Source organism: Anolis carolinensis, chromosome 2 (assembly GCF_035594765.1).
Source record: "Anolis carolinensis isolate JA03-04 chromosome 2, rAnoCar3.1.pri, whole genome shotgun sequence".
NCBI classification, from domain to species: Eukaryota; Metazoa; Chordata; class Lepidosauria; order Squamata; family Dactyloidae; genus Anolis; species Anolis carolinensis.
Genome location: NC_085842.1, coordinates 73,473,143 through 73,497,534, shown reverse-complemented (window position 1 = coordinate 73,497,534; position 24,392 = coordinate 73,473,143). Strand labels below are relative to the sequence as shown.

At 38.9% G+C, this 24,392-nt stretch overlaps 1 protein-coding gene and 1 long non-coding RNA gene across 17 annotated transcripts in view; one reads left to right on the top strand and one right to left on the bottom strand.

The window, feature by feature from the left end:
* iqsec1 (IQ motif and Sec7 domain ArfGEF 1) overlaps window positions 1–24,392 on the bottom strand; it is a 453,315-nt gene that overhangs the window by 9,616 nt on the left and 419,307 nt on the right. For all 16 annotated transcript variants that reach the window (XM_062973848.1, XM_062973849.1, XM_062973836.1 and 13 more), the window contains 6 exons: window positions 14,335–14,474; window positions 12,752–12,781; window positions 8,181–8,306; window positions 7,300–7,399; window positions 5,257–5,418; window positions 4,243–4,419 (listed from right to left, as the gene is read on the bottom strand). In XM_062973848.1, the coding sequence (XP_062829918.1) occupies window positions 4,243–4,419; window positions 5,257–5,418; window positions 7,300–7,399; window positions 8,181–8,306; window positions 12,752–12,781; window positions 14,335–14,474 (735 nt within the window). The remainder of the gene's footprint in view (window positions 1–4,242; window positions 4,420–5,256; window positions 5,419–7,299; window positions 7,400–8,180; window positions 8,307–12,751; window positions 12,782–14,334; window positions 14,475–24,392) is intronic.
* Window positions 1–24,392, top strand: part of LOC134297104 (uncharacterized) — a 71,780-nt gene that overhangs the window by 18,906 nt on the left and 28,482 nt on the right. The window lies entirely within an intron of this gene.

The window sequence follows — 24,392 nt, the reverse complement described above, 5'->3', positions numbered from 1 at the left end:
GAGGTCTCTTAAATGTTCAATTTTAAGGAGTATCTGCTCCCAGAGAATCATATCTGATCACCAAAATCTCTTCAGAAGAAACTTCTAAGCATTTCACACCAGTAGGAGGTCACATTTAAGAGTGCATGCTACACCTTTTGATGTGGCACTGCAATTCTGGATCTACATTGTTTAGGAAAGCTAGCCAGGACACACAGTTTACTTGAGGAAAATAGCACAGATTTTCATGCTTATTAAAGCATAGGATTTTGGCAGGAATCTGTTTGATTGTGAACACAGATTTAAGCAAAAATAGCCAGTACCGTTGGAGAAACTAGCTTCCCTTTGGAAATGGCATACCCTTTCATTTTCTTAGAACCTGTTTACATGAGCTGGGAATACATTTGGAACATGTTTTTAGTGCAGTTCAGGGAAGTAGGCTATGAAAAAAAACTCTTGGTTTCACTGCAGGTATAGTGCTATATTTAACTCAGAGTTTTGTTTCTTGGAATTCTCATATGTGGAATTGGATGGGAAATATATGGTCCTCCAGATGTGGAGTCTTATAAGTTCCCTATTCTACCTAAAGTATGATAAAAAGTTGCCAGATTCAGAGAGATATTTCTGATTCAATTTTGTTCACATAAGCACTTGGAAAATGAATTAAATTATATTAAGTTCATATATTATGTCGCTATTTATTTGTCATCCTTTGAGGGAGAAAAAAAATCTAACTTGGCCAACAACAGAATGATAAATTCCAGAACCCTCTCCAATTAATTTCATTCTAAGGCCATCTAAATACCAAGCCCAGAATGCTCTTGAGGTATTGACCCAACACTTTATCCAAGCCTGTGTACAGAGATTCCCACTAATTCCATACTCAAGCAATTTCCCAGTGGCTCAAAGCCAATGTTGCTTATGCTTGAATCCCTGGGTGAAGACTCTGTCCTTGCCATGCTCTTGAGTGTTTATGCCAGTGAAGTATTACACTCTGCAGATGCATAGTAGGATACTGGTTCAAACGTACCACCCAAAGCAAAGAGAACTACCGCCACCACTACCATTATACCACACTATCACATTTGATTAATGGGTTCCAGTGTGGTGGAATGGGATTCTGCATTAGAACCAGACAGACATAGGGGCAAAATCCTACTTGGCCATAAAACTACTTGGGTTTGATATAATATACCCTGATATAATAGTATGGTGGATGCAAGACAAGAGATGGGCTAACTCCTCCTTTCCTACTTACGATTCTAATTACCCTGTATTGTTTTCTGGGAAACTCTCTAAATAAGGGTTGCTTTCCTTGTGATTTAGAGCTTTAATTTTCTATGGTTCTAAATAGCGCAGGGAATGTTCTTTGTTGCAATCATGAGAAGACATAAAGCTAAATGTTTTCTCAAGTTACCAAGGAATTTTGAAGCTCTCAGTTTCAATTGTAAAGAATTGTTTTATTTTTCATATTTTTAATTTGGTCTTATTATATTCTGAGCACAAAAAGAAGCAACTTCTGGAAGTCAATTATTTGTCTCGCTCACAAACCAAGTAACTTGATTTTGGCAAACTGAGCAAGCAGTCATTACAAGACTACTTATATTATGATGTAAAATGCATTCTATGTTAATATATAAGTTATCATAGGTTAAGCAGCAGCGTCTCCTAAATCCAATTACTTTGGGTATTTCTCTAACAAAATAAAGATATACCCAAACACTCTTCAACAATTTATTTTAGAGAAATAAATTAGATGACCCAATTTTACATGAATACATGAAGCCAGTATTTCAAATGAATGAATAAAAGGGGAAAGACTGTATCACATGTTTCGCTAATGTCTAGCCCAGGAAGTAAAAGGCAAATGTATCCATTGTTCAGGTGGCAAAAGAACAGAAGCTTTAAAACCAAGGACATATTTTGAAAAACATGACCCTATATGTAGATATGTGAAAAAGAGAATATACGCTGAACCTGTTTTCTCTTCCTCCTTCTGTATTCCATAGCAGAGCACAACTATGGTTCCTTTTAAATAGATGCTCATACTATGATATTTATGATCTCTTATGCACTTTCGAATTCATTGCAATGAGGGACAGTTAAAATGCAATATTTTGTAGAAGATGTCATGCCCATCAATTTCTGAGTTGATTCAATGATCAGAATTCACCCAGAAGTATATGAATTTGATTCATGGGATAATCTTTGTCATATTACTCATTGTCATCACACGAATAATTTCCCCCCTTTGGGCCAGAAACTACACAGATAAAGCTTTCTATTGGAGCACTTTTGATATCTTTGAACCCAAGGATCACTTAAAAGCATCTTATATGTCCTGATTCTTCTTGTGCTTTGGCAATAACTAAATAAACAATAATTCTGAAGGTCCTCATGTATTGTAGTCACACATATCTGTCTGAATGTGTGTATTTTTTAAATCTTTTGCACTGCACAAGTCCAAACAGAAACTCTCCATAATAGTAAGTAGATAAAATAAGTAAAATTAAGTTTAGCTGGGTTTAACATATCCATTGCTTAAACCCTTCAGACTAATGCCTATATTCAGATACAAAAAATAAGCTTCAGTGATGATTATACTAACAGAAGGCATGTGTTGTGGATATATGAAATGTTTCATGATCATGAACATCCATTTTGTTTATTGCAAAGAATGCTGCAAATGAATCTACCTACATGACAATGTCTGAAACAAGGGAATGCAAACTCCTAGTAAGATGGAAAGTGTTAATTATAATAAAGGATAAGTATATTAGTAAAACTACTGTTTCTAAGAATGAATGTTGCAATTCTCAATGAAAAACCAAAACCAAAATGTGAAACCATTCTTACACGGAACTAAATAACAATGATTGAGACCTCATTCAAAGACTAGTCAAGTATTAAGTTTTTTAAAATATATATATATATACATTCTACAATTCGTTCAGTGAATTTTTCCATTGGTGTTCCATGCAAAAGACCACTGAGTGGTCCCCAAAATATTTTATGTGAGAGCAGAGCAGAATAGGCAAAGAAATATAGCTAAACTGAAGATTAACTCATTTAGTAAAATAAAAATTGCTTATAGTTCTATGTGCAAATATACAGCCTACCCAAATTTACAGATATCATGGCATAAAGGCCACTGCTTTTTGCATATCTTAAATGTTTAAACTAGCATTATTAAATCAACCATATGATATTTTAATAAAATAGCTATACTGCATTTTATACACTAGTCAAAATTCTAAATATGGTGAAAGGCAGACAAAATTATTTATTTGCTATTATTATAATATACCTCAGTGTGGGATGCATGGTACTAACAGCACAGCAGTACTACTAATAGTAGCAGAAACTAATGACATATCCAATATTCTGTACATAGGGCTGAAATGTCCTGCTTAACATTTAGAATACACCAGGGCATTGATTTTCAATAATAGCAGTAGATAAATTTCTCTAAATTCTTCACACATGAGTGAAATGCAGTGCATGAACATTAAAATGCATATATTCCAAAACTAGATACATAGCTTCTTTTCCCTCCGACGATAAATGTAAAACTTGTAATTGTCATCCAGATCACCTGAAATTATAGGCCCAAAAGCAGTGGTGAAACTACTATTTTGCCAAAATGGTTTCCCCCCCATTATGTTGGCAATAGTAGTGTAGTGTTATACATAAGCCACGGTTTCAGCAAGATCTATTCTATATCGTGAGCAATGCGATAAAGTACCATCAGTCACACAGCAATGTCTGGTTTATGTTTCTATAGATAGAATTTAGCAGGCTTCACTCAATTTCATTCATCAGTATACTACACAGATACACATAAGCACAAAATGCACAAGAAGCAGCCAATACACAATGATTTTGGTGGGTTTTTTTCCTAATGACATTAATATAGTGGGGAAATAACAAGAAAAGGAAGCAAAACTAAGATTACTCCTAGCATTATACTTAGCATTACTTAACTGTTGCTCTACTACAAACTTACAATTTTCCTCTGTCTTCTTTCTCCTTTAAAAGTATATATAGAAAGCTACAACAGTTCAATATTTACAAATGGATTTTTTTAATATAGCAGATGGGAAAAAAGAAAAAAAACATACTAGTAGCAATAACAAATTCATGTATTTACATCCTCGGGATACATTTTTAGACTCTCATATACACATATACATTTTAAAGACACACATATATGAGACTTCATGGCATATTGTCACCTGATAAAGAAAAACATGGGAAGCTTACCTGCTTCAGAGAGGTCTCTGAGAGAGCTGCTAAGGGCGCTCCGTTTAAGCCCCTCTCCAGTGGCATAACTGTCGTCAAGGCAGGCTCTGTTCAGAGCTCCACTGCCAGACTCCTTCTTGAGGCTAGAGCACTGAGACATACTTGGCCGCACCACACCTTTCTGTTTTTCTAGTTCGGCTGGTGGAGGGGAGGGAAACGGACAAAAACCAGTTATGCAAAGCGGTCCTACTCCATGTATGGTTTAGGATTTCTCACTGCACTCTATTGGCTTATTCAATTTGTAACTGGAGTGTGTGCAATACCTTTGGACGGTACATCTTGAGTGGGCAGGCATCCCAATGGTGATTCGGTGTGGGCTGCTCTGGAACAGCATTGGGGGGTAACTACACTGTCAGCTCTTGAGCATGGTAGCTGCACCAAAAGTTGCAAACCAGCCTGGTGGCTACCTGAATAAGCAATGGCAAAACTTGCCCCCATCTAACTAACCTTAGTAGTGCTAGGTGGGCACCAAAATAGAGAGAAACTCTTCTTGGCAAATGGAATGACACTATCCAGCATGCTGGAGAAATGAAGGGGGAGGGAGAGGTTTTCTGTGGCATGCTGGCTAGTGTAATTCCAAGAATCAATGAGAGTCTTTCTCCATTTTGGTGCCCACGTGGCACTATTAAAGTAAGTTAGAGGGGGCAAGGCAGGCACCATCCCCTTTCCTGGGCTCCCTGATCCTGGGGAAAATGGGATGCCTCCTGATTAGATGGCTCAAAAGCACCCTTGGCCCATGTTACTGCCAGATCAGCTCTGTGCAAGAAAACCACTGATGGGTCTGCCTTAGTGTCATCATAAAGCCAAAATTACTTAAAGGCACTCATCAACACTTTAGAAATATAGTTTTCTGAAATGTTGCATACAAGTAATTCTTCTTAGCCTAATTTTAATTTGAAAAAAATAATATTTTAAATATATTTACCTGTAATAACTGATTTTAAGCATTCTACTATTGTGTACTTTTGTACTTACACTCTATTCTGTGCTTTTCCATTTCTTGGACTTCTGCAATAGATTCCCTCAGATCATCTGTAAATTTTTTTCTGTCCTGGGGATTTGGTGCATTGAAATTTATAAGGACTTTTGTATCTGCTCCTGGAACAGCTGATGTGAGTCGTATACCATTTGGATAATCTAGGAGTCATAAAAGAGAAACATTTGTATTTTATTTCATGATATATTTGTCTCAAACTGTGAAAGAGATGCATCTCAGCAAAGGTTTCCAATATCAACATATACTCTTCACTTTGGATAAGATCTTATGGAACACTGGATCAGATTCTCTCAAAACTAGAATTAAATATTTAAAAAATAAACCTTTCCCTCTATTCACAGCTGAAATGCAGTAAAGAAAACATTGTATATGTGCATGCATGCATACATGTGCAAATTACAAATGAATCCGATGCCCCCAGGGACAACAATCTATCATCATAATACAGAGGAGGTCTCTAAGGAACAAAACGACAGCTATCAGTCATCCAAAAGAGTTGTGGTTTTTTTCAAAGGGCCATTTGTCATGGTAAGACTATAAATGTAACTATGTTGCCCTGGCATTGAAAAACTTGTGGGCCACATAAAATGATGTGTTGGGCCAGGTTGGCCTGCAAGCATTGCGTTTGAAAACGTGTGCTATATAGGATGCTACTTGAGAGGGACACCAATATTCAGGTAGCAGGAAGGCTTTAGACGTAAATCCCTATAAAAGAAGTCAATGAATGCACCATGTTTGGTCTTAATGTGGTCACTCAAATATGTATTTTCTAAACCAACCAGTTAAGTTAACTGATCATTTCATTTTATTAAGGAATATCTTCCTGTAAGTTTAACAAACCCAACATTCTTGTCACTATTCCTATATCTTCAGCAGACTGTGGGGAAAGAAACACAATTTGTCATCTGTTCTAGGAAGCCTGTAAGTATTGAAAGCCTTCTGAGACTAATTGTCTATCAGCAATACAAAAAGCCATAAAAAATCAATGCATATAGTATATAAAATATGAAATCTACAGATGAGTTTCTAAGTGTTTATTTAGTTCAATTCTCAGGAAGGGACAAGAAAAAAAATCCAAGAGACTTTTAAAGGGCTTGGATTCAGCAGGGAAAGGCAGTTAGTGAACACATTTTCATTGTTACTTAGTCTCCAGTGAAAAGAAACTGCCAACTTTCAAGTTTTTAATATGGCCCGTTCTTTTAAAGAAGTGAAAGTATCTATTTTTGCCTTTTCCCCACTGCCCACGAATGCACTGGAGATAAATACTTTATTTCCTTTCCTGAAATTAACTGATGCTCAAAATACGTTTTATCTTGCATTCTCCATTGCCAATCTTTTCCATCACCTTGCCAACTTCTAAAATGAATGCCTTTGCTCTAATTGACACAATCCTCAGAAGGTATGTGATGAATTCCATTGCTTGGAAAAATATTGAATGTGACAGCTGCAACATGCAGATACGCTGGGAAGGGATGGTTGTGCCTCACTGCTTTCCTAATAATGGCTCTGCATTACTTTTAAGAAAACTGCTGAGAAGGCAGGAAACCAGGAGGAAAAGACGCAACAGAGGTTGTGTTGAACTAAACTCCCCCCCCCCCACTCCCTTATCACCTGTCTGTGTCACTATACAGAATACTTTCATAGAGTTCATTTTGCTGAGATGTCATTTTCAACCACATTTTACACATATTTTTAGAATATTCTTTTTAAGGTTGTGGTCACTTATCTTACAAATTCTAATTTCAAATATTAATTTTTAAAGCAAGAGCAGTCAAGCAGTAGCTTGACTCTGCATGCATCAGAGGTAAAGACATGCCATTCATCACATTTTGCATTGGCATCAATAATAGTTTGATCACAGCTCTGAGGCCAAACTGAAGTGTTGTTAAGGGGGGAAAGCAGCAGCAGTCATATAATAGAGTAGAATCAAGCATTCATCTGCTGCTTCCTGAAGTAAGGCTAAAGAAATGATCAGTGCTCATTTATTTCTGATTCCTATGAAAAGCTAAAAATAAACTTACACTGGTTCTCAAAGAGAAGGACCTGCATTCCATAGAGGGAAAATGACTGTCGAAAACTATATGTGACTGAGTTCTTCTTCTTTTGGAAGATCTTGGTGACCTAAAAATATCAGCAGGTTAAACAAAATCAAAGTATTTGCTGTAACTAGGATTTATTTGCTTTAACTGCGATTTCAGCTTTAAAAACATTTGCAACATCACACCAAAAACCATCTTAATAATGCATTCTGTCTAAAATACCACAAATGCATAGTAAGAAATAAGCATAAATAAGATACTTTTACTAAAATACGACCAGTCACCATGTCTTCTCTAACACTTGACAATGCACATCATTATTCCCTATGGGGCACTTTCTGTTAGAAATGCCACCAGGCAGTTGCTGCCCATCTCAGATTTGCTTATTGAAACTCCTTCACTGCTTGACCTGTTGGCAAATCTCTTTCTACTAAATGAAAGACTGCGACCTTGTGTTTCCTTACAACCTTTTCTGGATGTTTCAGAATGCCTTTACTCACTTTCATGAAAGATTTATGTGTTTATTTTTCATCCAGTACTAGTATGGTTATTTTTCACAGGCTTTATAGGGAAGCCAGCTCATAAAATAGCCAACAGCCAGGATTTCATCTTTCAAAACAAAAAGGCTTCTATGCCTCCAGGCCTGGCTTGATGGATGAGAGTCAGGAACTGCAGATAATATACATGCAGCTGTAGCTACGCATGCAGGGTTCCACCCACTTAAGAATAAACACAGAAACTGACTTCTGCAAACACAGTGCCTCTAGCTGGATTGAGTTATCTGCATTTAAGACAGGCCTTTTACCCAACAGACTCTCTCAAGTACTATAATATGCTATAAAAGATGCCTGTTAGACACATACCACAAGGAGATCATTAAATAAAAATATTTCTCGCTGGTGTAATCCAAGCTTCTGAGGTTTATTTGGATCTGGAACTTCAAAAAGCCTGCAGTAGCAAACAAGTCTTCGGTGGGGAAGGGAGAGAACCTATGGGACAAAGATAAAGTAAAATGCTGACCTTAGTTAATAAAATGTATAATATATTGTTTCACCACAACAGAGAAAAAAACCGAAATCAGAATGTTGTAAAGAAAAGAAATCCCTTTAGTGAAATAATCTTTTCATCAATCTTTCTGAGCACTGGCTGAGATTTTTCCTTCTTTTTTCAGGTTTATTTATTGATATTAACCTTTTATATTACTTTTTGAAATGTTTTGCCCAAGACTGATAATGGTCTCCCCTATTCTTACTGTGCGCAGCTGTTTCTCCTGTACTATCAGACCCTCCATTTGTTGATCTATGACAGATACTTTGCAGGGATTATGTTCCTGTACTTGAGGATCAATACGGATTTTCCTATGTTTCACACTAAAAGGAAGGACCCTGGACTGCACACAATTGCATCCAAACAAAAAGTGGAACTTTAATAATTTTAGTAGATTTATATTTCTATGATAATATTTTCATAGTTTTCTTTATCCTCAGTGCACGCCAAATGTAAAAAGCAATTTCACTTCCAATGAAATAATTATTAAGCTTACCAGCTACATTTGATATGCCACAAATACAGAAGAAAATCTTCCGATCAGCCACTGTGGTGGTATATGTGGTATAAAGGGGTTACAATAAGGACAGTTTATTGGAGGGATTTTAGACCTTGTTGATCAGCTTTCCTATTCTATTCCATACCTGAGACAACTATACAGGCAGTCCCCAAGTTACAAACAAGATAGGTTCTGTAGGTTTGTTCTTAAGTTGAATTTGTATGTAGGTCGGAACAGGTACATTTTTAAGTGTGACTCCAGCTATATGTGTATATATGTAGGTATGTGTGTCTATCTATCTATCTTTGGATAGCATATTTATTTCGTGTCAAAAACACTGCATAATAAATAATTTTAAAAGTGATGAAATAAAGGAATCACAAGCAACTAGTTTTAGACCAAAAGCGGGCAACAGCTACCGCATTGTCCATAGCTTTAAACAACTCCTCCTCCGTACATGAGGCAGGACATTGTGGGCAAGCATACATATGCGAAGTTGTTTGTTCTGCTGCACAGTCACACAAGGTGGAGGATTCCTCCAGGTAGTGCCATCTTGCCAGGTTGTCTTTTGATCTGCCCACTCCGCTTCTGAGTCTTTTTAGGGACTTCCAAGTTGCCCATTCTTGGTTTGCCCCTGGAGGCAGACCCTCATGGGGCGGGGGGGGGGGGCATCCAGTTGGGATTGCCTGGTTTAGCTGCCCACAGGGATACTCTTGCTGTTACTGGAGGAACATTAAGAGGAGTGGTAGTTCTTGTGAAGCTTTTCCTTGATTTGAGTCTAGTGGGAGGAGACCAATACTCATGCAGTGGATGGCTTTCACCATGTTCGACCTTATTTCTCTCACAGTTAGCAGCAACTTCCTGTCGCACATCGGGGAGGCAACGCCAGCTAACTTGTAGAGTTTATCAACAGGTGTAGGTTTAAGGCATCCTGTGATTATTCTGCCTGTTTTGTTCAATGCTGTGTCCACCTGCTTCGCATGGGCAGACTTTTGCCAGACAGGACAGGCATACTCAGCAGTTGAGTAAGACAAGGCCAGGGCTTATTTTCTTATTAATTGTGGGCCTGCAGGATGTTGTTGTGTGCAGTTACTTTGTGCTTGGTGTTCATGCAGTGTTTCCTATATGTTAGTGTTCGATCTAAGATGACACCAAGATATTTAGGATGGAAACAGTGTTTAAGCTCTTGGATAGCATAGGGAAGGGTTAACACCCCTATGGAGTTTGTTTTGCTGTTCGTGCCCCTGTTCAGAAGATTTCACCTCACTTTCTGTCCCTGTGGAAACAAGGATTGCTGAAAAAGCTTTAGTGAAGACATCTTTTCCCTATAACTCTTTCCGGAATGACGTTCCCTTCCTATGGGTAAATTTCTCACACTTCCTGTTGTCTGATCCCCTTTTGCAACTATGAATCATTTGTAAGTGGGATGTTTGTAACTTGGAGACTGCCTGTAGTAACCTTGCATTTCTTATTTAACAACAAAAAAAGTACATTGCGAAATGGATTTCCAAGCTTTATAGATGAGGCTTGGCCCAATTCTGTTTCTATTAATATTTGAAGAGTTCATGGAACAGGGCTGTTCTACTTCTGTTCCACTTCTCCTTCCTTCTGCCAGTTATTGACTAGAATAGGAAGTGTGGGAGGTGAGGTTGGTGGAAAACTACCTCCCTCCTGAAACGAACAATTTCAGACCTAGTTATAACAAAGATCAAAGCCATAAATCTATTTTTGCAATTGCAGCAAAAATTAGTTCAGAATTACAGCTTGCTATGCCTGGTATTTTCACCATACAAAACCCTCAAAGGAAAAGACATATTTTTATGCATAACCTTAAGTACTGGAAAAAGAGGAAATTTTCTTTCGTGTTTAACTTGAATTTTAGCTAGTGGGCAGTTAATTGTTTCTAAAGGTAACCTCATTACCAAATGCTTTAGGTATATTACTGAGCAAGGAACCATGAAAATAACTAGTGTCCTGGAAGCTCACCCTGAAAGCTGCCACCAAGGCCATACACAGTAAATAGTCCAAAATGTATGATGTGTGACTATGTGATTATCGCCAGCATACCACCTCTTCCTCCACTCACATTTAACATAAAATGTGTAAGTATACAGCTTAGATCCAGTCAACCAGATATCAAAATCTGCCTGGACACAGAGATCTTTGAGAGAAGCTTTCTTTTGGTCCTGTTATAGTCACCAGGTCTGGCAGGGATAGAAGAAAGGGCCTTTTTGAAGGCTGCTCTTAGGCTATGGAACTGTTGATAAAGGGATTACAATGGCCCCCTTCTTGCTGTCTTCCATTGGCAAGAAAACAGTTTTCTATTGCAACATGCTTTTTATTAATGGTTTCACTAGATTACTGTGTTGCATTTCAAATTGAAATATCTTGATGTATTTTTGGTATTGTCAACAGTTTAATTAATTTTCAATGATACTTTTATATATTTTTCATATATTCTGAATTTGTTTTAATTGTAAGTTACTTCATGCTGTGACAAAAACAGTGAAATATATAATGCCTAAGTGTATATACAGTATTTCAATACCACAATAATGTAATGTATAATCTTATGTTACATTTCCATATTAACCAATTACACTTACAGTTGAAAGCAACTGTAAGAAAGCCAAATGCATTTTAATAGCTTGAAATGAAAATAATAATACAAAAACCCCAAAATATAAAGGCACATTAAAAGGTTAAAGAAATATGGAGATAAAATGGGCATATGAGGAAGACAAGAAGAGAAACTACAACGTCAAGGACAAACAATGGTTCCCCTGTTATGTCTGAACTGGGACCCCAAATAATTCTGTAGAAAACCAAATCCAGAATTTCATCTTCACACATCTATAAAGCTCACTGGGTGCTAGTAGGCTGTTGTAAGAAAAAACAGGCTATTTATTTGATATATATTCTGCCCTGCACAGGACTCATTGTGAAAATTTCACTGTTGCCACTACTAATTGGTATGACAATACAAATGTGACAAATGAGTAATGAAGTAAATGAGAAAGCATATGCAGGCAGTCCCCAAGTTACAAACAAGATAGGTTCTTTAGCTTTGTTCTTAATCTGAATTTGTATGCAAGTTGGAACTAGTACATTTTTTAAGTGTAACTCCAGCCAAAAATAAATATTGTTTCGATTTGGATAGCATACGGTGTTAACACCCCTGTGGTGTTTGGTTTCCTGCTTGTGCCCCTGTTCAGAAAATTTCACTTCACTTTCTGTCCATGTGATAATTGGATTTTGAAAAATGTGGCTTATTGTGGAAACAAGGATTGGTGTGCTAAAGCTTCAGTGGAGACCCCTTTCCCCCATGATAACCCTTTCAGGAGTGAATTCCCTTTCTAGAGGTAGATTTCCCTCACTTCCTGTTGTCTCACCCCCATTCTTAAATATGAATCATTTGCAAGTCAGGTGTTTGTGATTCCAGGGCTGCCTGTACAGATGGCTTTCCTTTCCCCTTCAAAGACAATACAGATTTTAAAAATGCCTATAGGAAGAATTTTTAAAAATCTTAGGATGGTTTTTATCTTAAGAGCAACTCAGCAACACTACTATCAGCAAGTACTACTACTATCAGTACTATCATTGGCTTCACTTATGTTTTCCACATAAATCACCCTTGCATTAAATGTTGCTCTTATGCTATCTCTGTGTGAAATTGAACCCCACAAAAAGTACTATCTTTATATAATGGCAGGAGTTTATTAAGTGAATTAATATATCTGTAAATAAAATATTTATTTTTAAAAAGCACAACCAAATTGGGACATAAAAACCGTTTAAAAGGTCAAGGACGAGAAAGGGTCAGTTCATAAGTATATCCTGAGAAGCTTTGCTTGCAGAATGCAAATGAATGTGAAAGGAAATACCTACACAACCAAGTCCATGATGGAGAGATCCAATCTATAATAGAAAGACACATGTTCATTAAACCTCAGACAAACACATAAGCTTATCATATGAAGTGAATAGTTCATAGCCTTACCATGACTAAAATGCAAGCAAACAATCCTATAAATAATAATAGGCAATTCTTTCCAAACTCTTGTTTGTGTAATTATAGACGGACTCTGAGAAATGTTAACCTACTCTGAATTATTTTATTATGAAGAGTCACATGGTTTAGTGTTGGACCATGACTCTGAAGGCCAGGTTTCAATTTCTATTCAGCCGTGGGACCCTATTGGTAAGCTTGGGCATGTCACATACTCTAAGGCACAGAAAACTCTGTAGAGGGTCACCTCAGAATCGCCATAATCATGGAGAATACCTACTTGATCAAGAAGTTTCATATTTCCAGAATCCTTGCCTACATAGATAACTTCTACATCAAAGGTGAACAACTATGGAAGGCTAGGGGCCTGCATTAATCCCCCGGAGACCTCGGATGGCCACACTGTTTGGAGTGTGCATGTCAATTTTGTTGTCCCCAAATGCCCTCTAGGCGTATAGGATATCTTTACTATGTTTTTGGAACTTCTTTGGCCATTTTTGGCTATTAAGATATATTTAGAAAAATAAACAAAGTGAGCAGATATTACTTCTTATTTCATAGAATACTCAGAACATGGTAATTGTGTCCACCATGACCCCAGAAGACATTCTGGGATATTTTTATTGTAATGAAATTTAACCCCTTTACATTTAGAAATTTAAAGCCAAGTGACGTCCAAACATGGTAGAGATGTCCTCAATGCTCACAGAAGTACTTGGGAGCAAAATAACCTATTTTTCTTATCTTTTTACGCTAGAGGGTCCACACTTTGCCCACACCTATGGGCAAACAGGAACTTCATAATCTTCTGTATGAAGAAAGAGGCCATAGAGGTTAGGTGCTCCCCTCTCCACTTGCTGTCTGAAACCTGGTAATATTAAAACAGGGCAGCTTTTTGCCCAATAATCTCAATCTACTCATTTCCTCACTTGGAACAAATATCCTCTTACTGTATCAGCAGAAAGAACTATGAAGAAAATTAACAATGGGATGGTAAAACTTACCAGCTCAATCCAAGCTGGACTGTTGGGCCGCTATATATCTCACATAATTCTCAAATATGCACTTCTGCTATTGTGAAGATCGAGTTCAAGAAAAACCCACAGTAATATAATTCTCTAATACTGGGTTGTTATGAAAACTAATGCTTTTTAAAAAATAAGGTGTTCTTGAATTCAATTCTATGGTGGGAATGTGTTTAATTATGAAAATTGAGGATCCAGAAATATTTTCTACAATTGGTATAGAAATTAGAGTTGTTTCCTGAGATTTCCAGGTCGTATTTACATGGGTTATATTTTAAGTGCCAAATGCAATGAGCATTAAGACTTTTGCAGACTTCACAAAAATAAGGCATACTATTGTTTCAGGTCCTGAAAAATCTACAGTTATGTTGACAAATCCCAATCCTGATAGGTCTACGAGACATAACATAAAACTGGATAAGTTTCATCCAACATACCGGTTTCTTTCCTACGATGAGTTTTTCAACCTTTTGGACTTGTGACACATGATCCTCATTTGTCTTGAGTTCCCGCTTTCGGATTCTCTCATAAATCCCAATAAGCATCTCTCGTGGGATATCTTCACCGTCATCCACACCTGCAAAACCCAAAATTGATTGTTATCGACTCAGACAGTACAGCTCTTAACAATTCAGTAGTGCCCTTCTCATCAAGGACACTAACAAGTGCAGTTAGCCGAAATCATCTCTAATGCAGGTATTATTTATTAACTCCAATGGCAGGCCAATTGGAAACTACATCACTACATGTCATGATACAATATTTCCTCCTAACAATCTGCTACTTAACAATGAAAGAAGTAATCGACAGATGCATATTTCCAGATATTTTTTATGCCATGACAGAATAAACGATTTTCCTCAGATTATTTTGGGAGCAAAAGAAGGGAATTAAAACTGGAAAAAATACCCTTTATAAGAAGCACAATTTTTTCCAATATATTATTTCTAATATGTTATTCTTTTCTAATATATATATTATTACATTAGAAAATTAAAATGCATTGAGTGTAACCTGGCCTATTTGTAAAGGTTTAATATTCAGAATAGTTAGAAGTATAGTTTATTCTAATAATAACTACATATTTACTAACTAAAGCATTTTTGCTATAAAGACTGTACAAGTCACTGAACTATTGGAAACCAAACATCTCTTAATTTTTTCAGTTTATGAAAAGCAAGGCCAAAGATCAAATCTAAAAATAGTAGAAAGAAACCATTGAAATAAAAGCAATGTAAATAATTCTGTACTATGCTGTTTTGGGGGGAAAGATGAGGGGGGAAAGATGGGAGGGATTCACTGAATATTAATTTTGCTAAATGAAACTTTTCCTCGTTATTTTCATCTGAGCTATCTATAGTTTTTTTCTTCTTCTTCTTTTGAGCTTTCCTTATCACAACCATGTTCAATCTTCTAAAAACTGAAGTTTGCCTGATTTAGATAAGAATCGCTGGCCTTCCACATCTCTTAATTTCTTGATTATTAATATTCCTAAACACTGACCCGTTTCTTTCACATTCTGCAGAAGTTAAGGAATGTTAAAAAGTAAGATGTGAGAGAAGTGAGAGGTTGAATCAAGCAAAGAACTTGACATCATGTTTTGAGGATGAATATGCATAACAGAAAACCAGACCACATTCTTGGAGGAAATACGCAAATATGACTTTGATTCTACAGCAGTTGAAAGTTCCTTTTTGACATCAACCCCTGTATATGCCTAGAAATCATTAATGAAAACAATACAATGATAAAAGATTGGTAGCAATTTCATCATTAATGTTTTATTAATTTTTCTAAAAAAAATTATTTCATAAATTAATATTGTTCAGTGTTCTCAGTTTCTCGTGAAAATGAGTAGGAGCACAAATAAACAATACACACCAAAACTTAAGATAGAGAGCAAATAGCAGGCATAAGAACTTGAAAGCTCCTTTATTGGCATACAGACCAGTGTCCTATAAACATATTTGTTGACTAGAGGAAGATCACAAAGAGGATATAATGGCAATAGTATTTTCCCATTATTGCTGGTGATTAGTGGCAAACTGGCTTTAACTAGCCATACTATGACTGTAATTAAATGTTTATGAAAGATAAATACAGCGCATACTCATACTCATGTCATGGGAAAGGGAGCTTAGAGTGCTATAACTTCATCAGAACTACAGTCACTGAGAATATTTTCACACACACACACCCTCTTCCCATTACCAAAGTAGGCTCAGCCTATGTTTGGAAATCTGGCTGGCCATTTCCTAGAAAGCAGATCCAAGGCACACACATACATATCACAGGACATAAAAGTGCGAGCAAACCCATAACTCCTTCACAAAATCACAGAACCTAAAAAAGCAGTCTCCGATCCTTATCCTTTATCAAAAAGATGGTCAAGGTGTTCCTCTTATCTGCCCCTACTACTTGCCAAGTGATCATCCAGAGCCAATAGTCAAGTCTTCCTGGGGCAGCCAAAAAAAGGGGGATTAAAAACCCTCTTATCCCACCCACCCCCCACACCCCAACACTCAGCATCATGGCGCCTTGTGCCTGACTTTGGCTTCTCTTTCATAACGTCAAACAAAGACAACTCCTCCCTTGCAGTGCCTTGTGCCATGTGGGTCCAGAGTCACAATGTTTCTTTATGTCTGATTTGTACAATTTTAAAAGTCACGCCACACCACAACAGTAGTAAACTGCTAGAACGTGCCATTTACTATTACTGTAATTTTTTCTGCCACTACCAGCCAATTCACAACATTCTGAGCACTTAACATAATTCACTGTGTAAGGATCCATCATGCAACACCGCTGTAATAGCTCTGCTGGTAATAACATTTGTGTGCTAATTGGACTTTAAATACACATAAGCGTTTTGGAAACCTATTGCTATATCTGGTGCTGCTATTGTGACACATGCAGAGGCTTGTTTGGATTATTGTAAAAATGTATGCTGTGTCCTTGAAATAGTCTCCTGGGGTGTCTTACAATACTACATCAAAACTACAAGAAAAGCATTCAGAAATGCTTTAATACCTGATAGAATAAAAAAACCCCCAGCATGATTCAAAAATTTAAAAAGAGCAATGTAAGAACTGCAGAACAATAAAAGAGTTCAGATTTCTATTGTCACCAAATTGGCATCAATATAAGGAATCATAGCTAGCTACTACTACTCTGCAAAACAAGAAGGACGATTCATTTGTATCTAACTACAAGAAAACAGGCATCTTATGAACAAGGGCAAAATACTGAATGAATGAATGAATCTCCCTGCCTCAGCACTGAGCTTGTGCAAAGTTGTATCAGAGTTTTGGTGGTGTGCCTTCAAGTGATTTCCGTTTTTTGGCGACTTGATAAGAATGAAGATCTCAGAATAATCCTGATGGCAGGACTGAGGAATTTTTACTAGAGGAAGGATAAATTCTCTGCCTTCCCCACTCCAAACAAGTTGTTTTTGATTACAAAGGATGTCAGGGGTCCAGTCACAATCTCTCACATCATTCAGTTCCCCACACAAAGCCATGGCTGGAGCTCCTCATTCTCAAAATCTGGCTTCTCTGCTCTCTTTTGAGATGGTAAAACATCATTTTAGATTCAGTTCTAGCTGAAGGAACACTTTGGCTAGGGAGCTGGATTTGTTCCAGAGAGATATATTCTTCACTTGTTCAGCAAACTGAGAGCTCCTAGCCCAGAAATTTCTGAAATTATACTCTAAACAAAGAATTTAAGAGCATCCATAGACTAATAAATGTAAGGCCTTTTTAGTAATAAAATAACCATCATCTTAGAATTCCACTATTTCTTTGGTGCAAAAGCCAGTTGCAGAAACATATCAATTGTGAAGGGATCACTGCCTGGAGAAATGGCTGATGTTGTTCTGATGACTGGAGTTAACAATTAATCCACTCTACTAGGCTCTGTTCTAGCTGCTCCAGATGGGGTACCTCTACACAGCAAAGATTATCAACAACAACTCTTTATTGATTAGTCAATTTTGACCATATCAAAACATGTGAAACATACAAACCGTACACACTTACCCATACATACAGTAAAACCATGTAAAAACAAAGCATCCCGGCCTACTAGACTACCAATCCACTCCTAGGTAATTGTGCAAATACAGAATAAAAAGATTAAAATTAAAATTAATTATTCCCTTAAGGTAAGGTTTAAGCGGGGGCAAGGGTAAGTAAAACTAGTGGCTTGTCCATAGTAAATTTTAAATTTGGATTTTGTTATTGGCATTAATATCACAGCTGTCCGCTTCCATCTTCTCGCGGATGGCCAGCGCTTTTTGTGTAAAAAGGGTCAGTTTTAAAATAGAGTTTTTATCTGAACCCTGTAGAAGGATGTGCAGTTTCTCCTTATTCTCTAAATGAGTATGGTTCTCTAAATAGAAAGATCGAATCCTGTTGTAATAGGGGCAAAGATTAACGACCCTGCACTCTGTTTTTAAATATGGTACAAAAGGAAGAGGCTGTTGTTGATCTATACCAGGGGTCCCCAAACTAAGGCCCGGGGGCCGGATGCGGCCCTCCAAGGTCATTTAACTGGCCCCCGCCCTCATTTATAATATAATATTTTTATATCAGTTTTAATAATATAATATATTATATATACATATGATATTGATAATATTATCATGTTATACAATGTAATACTAATAATAATCTATATATATGAAAGAGTGATGGCATCACGGCAATTCACAAAACAACAAAAGTACAGGCCCCCCAACCTCAAAATTTGACAACACAACCCATCATCCACGCCTCAAGGTTGATACAACAAAAAGAAAAGAAAAATAAAGTCCTAATTAGAGGAAGAGCAATAATTTTTTTATCCAATTGCTGCCAGTTTAGAAGTCTAATCTCTGCCCACTTGGTTGCCTAGCAACCAAGGGACAGCCAGGTTTCAGTTAGGGGACAGGCAGATTTAGGCCTCACTTAGACTTCTTCCACAGATTATCTAATTTGCACTGAATTATATGGCAGTGTAGACTCAAGGCCCTTCAACACAGCTATATAACCCATTTATAATCTTATATTATCTGCTTTGCACTGGATTATCTTGACTCCACACTACCATATAATCCACTTCAGTGTGCATTTTATACAACTGTGAAGAAGGGGCCTCATATAATCCAGTTCTAAGCAGATAATTTAAGATTATCAATATACAGTAGAGTCTCACTTATCCAACGTAAACAGGCCGGCAGGATAAGTGAATATGTTGGATAATAAGAAGGGATTCAGGAAAAGCCAATTAAACATCAAATTAGGTAATCATTATACAAATTAAGCACCAAAGCATCATATTATACAACAAATTTGACAGAAAAAGTAGTTCCATGCGCAGTAATGCTATGTAGTATTTACAGTAGAGTCTCACTTATCCAACACTCGCTTATCCAACGTTCTGGATTATCCAACACATTTTTGTAGTCAATGCTTTCAATATATCGTGATATTTTGGTGCTAAATTCATAAATACAGTAATTACTATATAGCATTACTGTGTACTGAACTACTTTTTCTGACAAATTTGTTGTCTAACATGATGTTTTGGTGCTTAATTTGTAAAATCATAACTTAATTTGATGTTTAATAGGGTTATCCTTAATTCCTCATTGTATTCGCTTATCCAACGTTCTGCCGGCCCGTTTATGTTGGATAAGTGAGACTCTACTGTACTGTATTTACAAATTTACCACTAAAATATCACAATGAATTTAAAACACTGACTACAAAAACATTGATTATGAAAAGGCAGACTGCGTTGGATAATCCAGAACATTGTATAAGCGAATGTTGGATAAGTGAGATTCTTCTTTAATATGAAATAATTACTGGGATAGAATAATGCAGAACAATATAATCTCTAAAACCAGGACAGTAAATAAACAGGGGAATTCCACACAGGAAACAATCAGGGCCAGCTAACACCTCCCAACAAAGTATTCCCATCATCAAAGTCTGGCAAATCCTGTTTTCTCAGGGCCACAGACAGTAGAAGCACATAAAATATCGCAAACACCACCACTCTGAAAACAAGGGAATTCCAGACAGGAAACAATCAGGGCCAGCTAACACCTCCCAACAAAAAATTCACTCAGGGAGGAAACAGCCAGGCTTTAAAGCTGCAAGGCCATTACATCCTAATCATTTTTCCTAATTGCAGCATTCATACTTGCCTCCAACAAACAAAAAAAACCAATCAGAAATATTGTATATTCACAACCTTTAGGAAATAATATCCCCTGATGGCGCAGCGTGTTAAAGCGCTGAGCTGCTGAACTTCTGGACCGAAAGGCCACAGGTTTGAATTGGGGGAGTGGAGAGAGCCCCCACTGTTAGCCCCAGCTTCTGCCAACCCAGAAGTTCGAAAACATGCAAATGTGAGTGCATCAATAGGTACTGCTCCGGCGGGAAGGTAACGCCGCTCCATGTAGTCATCCCACATGACCTTGGAGGAGTCTACGGACAACGCCGGCTCTTCGGCTTAGAAATGGAGATGAGCACCAACCTCCAGAGTCAGACACGACTGGACTTAATGTCTGGGGAAAACCTTTACCCTTGACCTTAACTACCACCAATTCCTCAATACTTTATTTCCCATACCACCATACTTCACCACAGCAATGCGTGGCCGGGCACAGCTAGTACCATATAATAATATTAATTACATGTTATATATTACATATAATATTACAGTATAGTGGTATAGTTCAATATAGTAATATATAACGCTAATATTGTGCTATGCTAATAATATAATATATTGTATGTACATACAGCTGCTCTGAATCCCCTTCAGAGTGAGAAGGGCGGGATATAAATGTAGTAAATGAATAAATAAATAATTGTAGACTTAGGCTCGCCCAAAATCTGAAATGACTTGAAGGCTGTCACGACCCAGGCGGCAGAGGCACCAATAACCATACACAGAGGCCAGAATCTAACTAATATCTTTATTGAAGGAATATATAAAGTTAATAAAAACAAGTATAGAAAATAGTCCAGAATTAGACCCTTCAGGAAAGGTCAGAATTAGTCCAAAAAAGCAATGTCCAATAAGAAATATTAAGGTCCAAAGTTGTAATCCAATAACCGAAACACTCACTTTGCCAAGCAAAGTGAGGGGAGACGACAAGGTCCTTAGTCCATAAAACTTGAGCGTGGCTAGGAAATAACTTGATACTTGAAACAAGGCTTGAACGTGGAACAAGGAACTAAGAACAAGAACAAGGTCCGTGGAATAACTTGGTAAAATCCGTGAAACAAGGCAAGGATTAGTCCTGGGAAACAAGGCAAAGTCCGTAGGTAAACAAAGGCTGGGAAGCAAGGCGAAGGCTGGATAGCAAGGCAAGGCTTGAGCTGAAGCGAGGCTTGAATCGGAGCGCGCTGTCCAGACACAACTCGCTCCGTAGGCTGACGAATTGACTCCGCGAAGTTGCTACGCGGGCAAAACACCTATATAGAGTCCAACCCTCCCACCAAAGCGGTTCTCTGGGAATCAGAAACGAAAGCTAAACTCTGAGACCAGATGTTAAACTCCCCAAAGATTCTCACGAGAACCAATGTTAATTGGCAACATTCTTAGCTGCTATCCTCGCACTCCTGCGCGAAGCTGAATCCAAACTTCTCTGTTGTTTACAAAACTCCCGGCGCAAGAACACGGGAGAAGTAGGCTCCGGGGTTGCCTGACATACTTCCGGGGCACAACCCTCCTGCAGGTGCAAGGTTTCCAGATCTGCCTGGGAAGGATCTGGCTGAGAGGAATCCAGTTCAGACTGGGAAGGTAAAAAACCCAAGTTCTCATCTTCATCAGGGACTACAATGTCCTGAGCAGGACTACAAGGCCCATGGTTCATCACACTATCCCCCTCCTCAGGGCCCCTCCCAAACTGGGGTCCTCTCCCCGAGGCGCGAGGTCGCGGTTTGGTGGGATAGGTCAGATGGAAGCGACGGGTTAGATCAGGAGCATGGACTGTGGAGGCGTCTTCCCAAGAGCGTTCCTCAGGCCCAAAACCCACCCAGTCAATGAGATATTGTAGGCGGCGGCGATGAAAGCGAGAATCCAAAATGTCCTCAACCTCGAACTCCTCCTCCCCATTCATCAAAACAGGAGGGGGGGCCGGTTGGTCTGTATCAGGACGCACACCATCCGCCGGAAGGAGCAGGGAACGGTGAAACACTGGGTGAATGCGCATTGAACGCGGAAGTTGGAGTTTGAAAGTCACGGGGTTTAATTGCGCCACCACTGGATAGGGGCCAATGAAGCGGGCATCTAACTTCCGGCATGGGCGGTGGGAGGGCAGAAAGCGAGTGGACAGGAAAACCCGATCTCCTACCTTGATTTCGGGGCCCGGCTGGCGGTGTTTGTCAGCGTGGCGTTTATAGTCCTCCTTGGCTTGGTCCAGTTGCTGGAGCAAAAGTTGTTGCACCGCTGTGAGTTCCTGCAGCCAATCCTCTGCTGCGGGAACTTCTGAAGTTTCAATGACAGGGGGAAAGAAACGTGGATGGAAACCGTAGTTTGCAAAGAACGGCGTTTCTTTTGTAGAAGCTTGAACTCCATTATTGTAGGCAAACTCAGACAGTGGTAACAGAGAAGCCCAATTGTCCTGTTGGTAGTTTACATAACAGCGAAGATACTGCTCCAAAGTGGCATTGGTGCGCTCCGTTTGCCCATCTGTTTGGGGATGATGAGCTGAAGATAAGCGAGAGTCTATGCCCAGTAGTTTTTGTAGTGCCTTCCAAAAACGAGAGGTGAATTGAGATCCACGGTCTGTGACTAAACTCTTGGGCAATCCATGTAGTCTGAAAACATGCTGAAGAAATAGATCCGCAGTTTCTTTGGCCGTGGGGAGGCCTTCGCAGGGAATGAAATGGGCTAACTTGGTGAATAGGTCCACCACCACTAAGATCGTGGTGAATCCACAGGAAGGTGGTAGGTCAGTGATGAAATCCGCGGAAATTATTTCCCATGGGCGAGATGGGGTAGGAAGGGGGTGCAAAAGCCCTGAGGGCTTCTCCCTTCGTATCTTGGAGCGCTGGCATACTGGGCAGGTGTTGACATATTTTTCCACATCCTTGCGGATCTTGGGCCACCAAAAATCTCTTAGGATCAAATGCATGGTTTTAAATAGTCCGAAGTGTCCTGCTGGTTTGCAGTCATGACACAGACGAAGCGCTTTTTCCCTGCCCGGTCCGGGTGGGATATAAACATGATTTCTATAGCAGAGCAGCCCATCTTTAAGCGAAAAGGGAAAATGCAGACCTTGGCGAAGTTGGTCCTGCGCCCAGGCATCTGCTTGCTGACTAGCCCTGATTTCTTGAGCACAGATGGGTCCTGGAGTAGGGGAAGTTGAACCAATGGGACTGGATTTGGTGTTCCCCACTGTGAGCGTGGCAAAGTTCTCAGGTTGTAGCAGTTGGGATTCAAAGGTCTCCTTGCGTCCTGCAGCGTATTCCGGTTTACGTGACAGGGCGTCTGCTTGCTTGGTTTGAGCTGGGGTCACATAATGGATCTGGAAGTTGAAACGTTCAAAGAATAAAGCCCAACGTTGCTGCCTCTGATTTAGTTTGCGGGCAGTTCTTAGATGTTCTAGATTACGATGATCAGTGTGGACTTCAATGGGGAATTTGGCCCCTTCTAGCCAATGTCTCCAAGTTTCAAAGGCTGCCTTTATGGCCAGTAGTTCTTTTTCCCAAATGGTGTAATTCCTCTCTGGTGTGGTTAGTTGACGAGAATAAAAGGCACAGGGGTGGAGGTGATCTCCCACCGGTTGTAAGAGTACAGCCCCAATTGCCACATCAGAGGCGTCCGCTTGCACCACAAAAGGGGTTCCAGGATTTGGGTGCTGTAGAATTGGCTGGGAGGTGAATAGTTTCTTCAGTTGCTGGAACCCTTTCTCTGCTTGATCAGTCCAGCGGAAAGGCTGCTTTCCACGGATGCAGCTAGTGATGGGGTCGGACCAGCGGGCAAAATCTGGAATGAACTTGCGGTAGTAGTTCGCGAACCCCAAGAAACGCTGCACCTCTTTCTTGTTAGTTGGCGCCCGCCATTCCAATACTGCTGAAACTTTGGCTGGATCCATGGAAAGCCCTAGAGGCGAGATGCGGTAGCCAAGGAAATCTACCTCTTGTAGATCAAAAGCGCATTTTTCTAGCTTGGCATAAAGTCCATGATCCCGCAGTCGTTGCAACACCATTTTGACGTGGTTCTCATGTTCTGATTGTGATCTGGAAAACACCAAAAAATCGTCCAGGTAGATTATCAAGAATCTGTCTAGATAGTCCTGAAAAATATCGTTGACAAAATGCTGGAACGTTGCGGGAGCTCCGCATAAACCGAAATTCATAACTCGGGACTCGAATAATCCGAATTTAGTCTGGAAGGCGGTCTTCCACTCGTCCCCTTCTCTGATGCGAACTAGATTATAAGCCCCCCGAAGATCCAGCTTGGTGTAGACCTTGGCTCCTCGAAGTCGGTC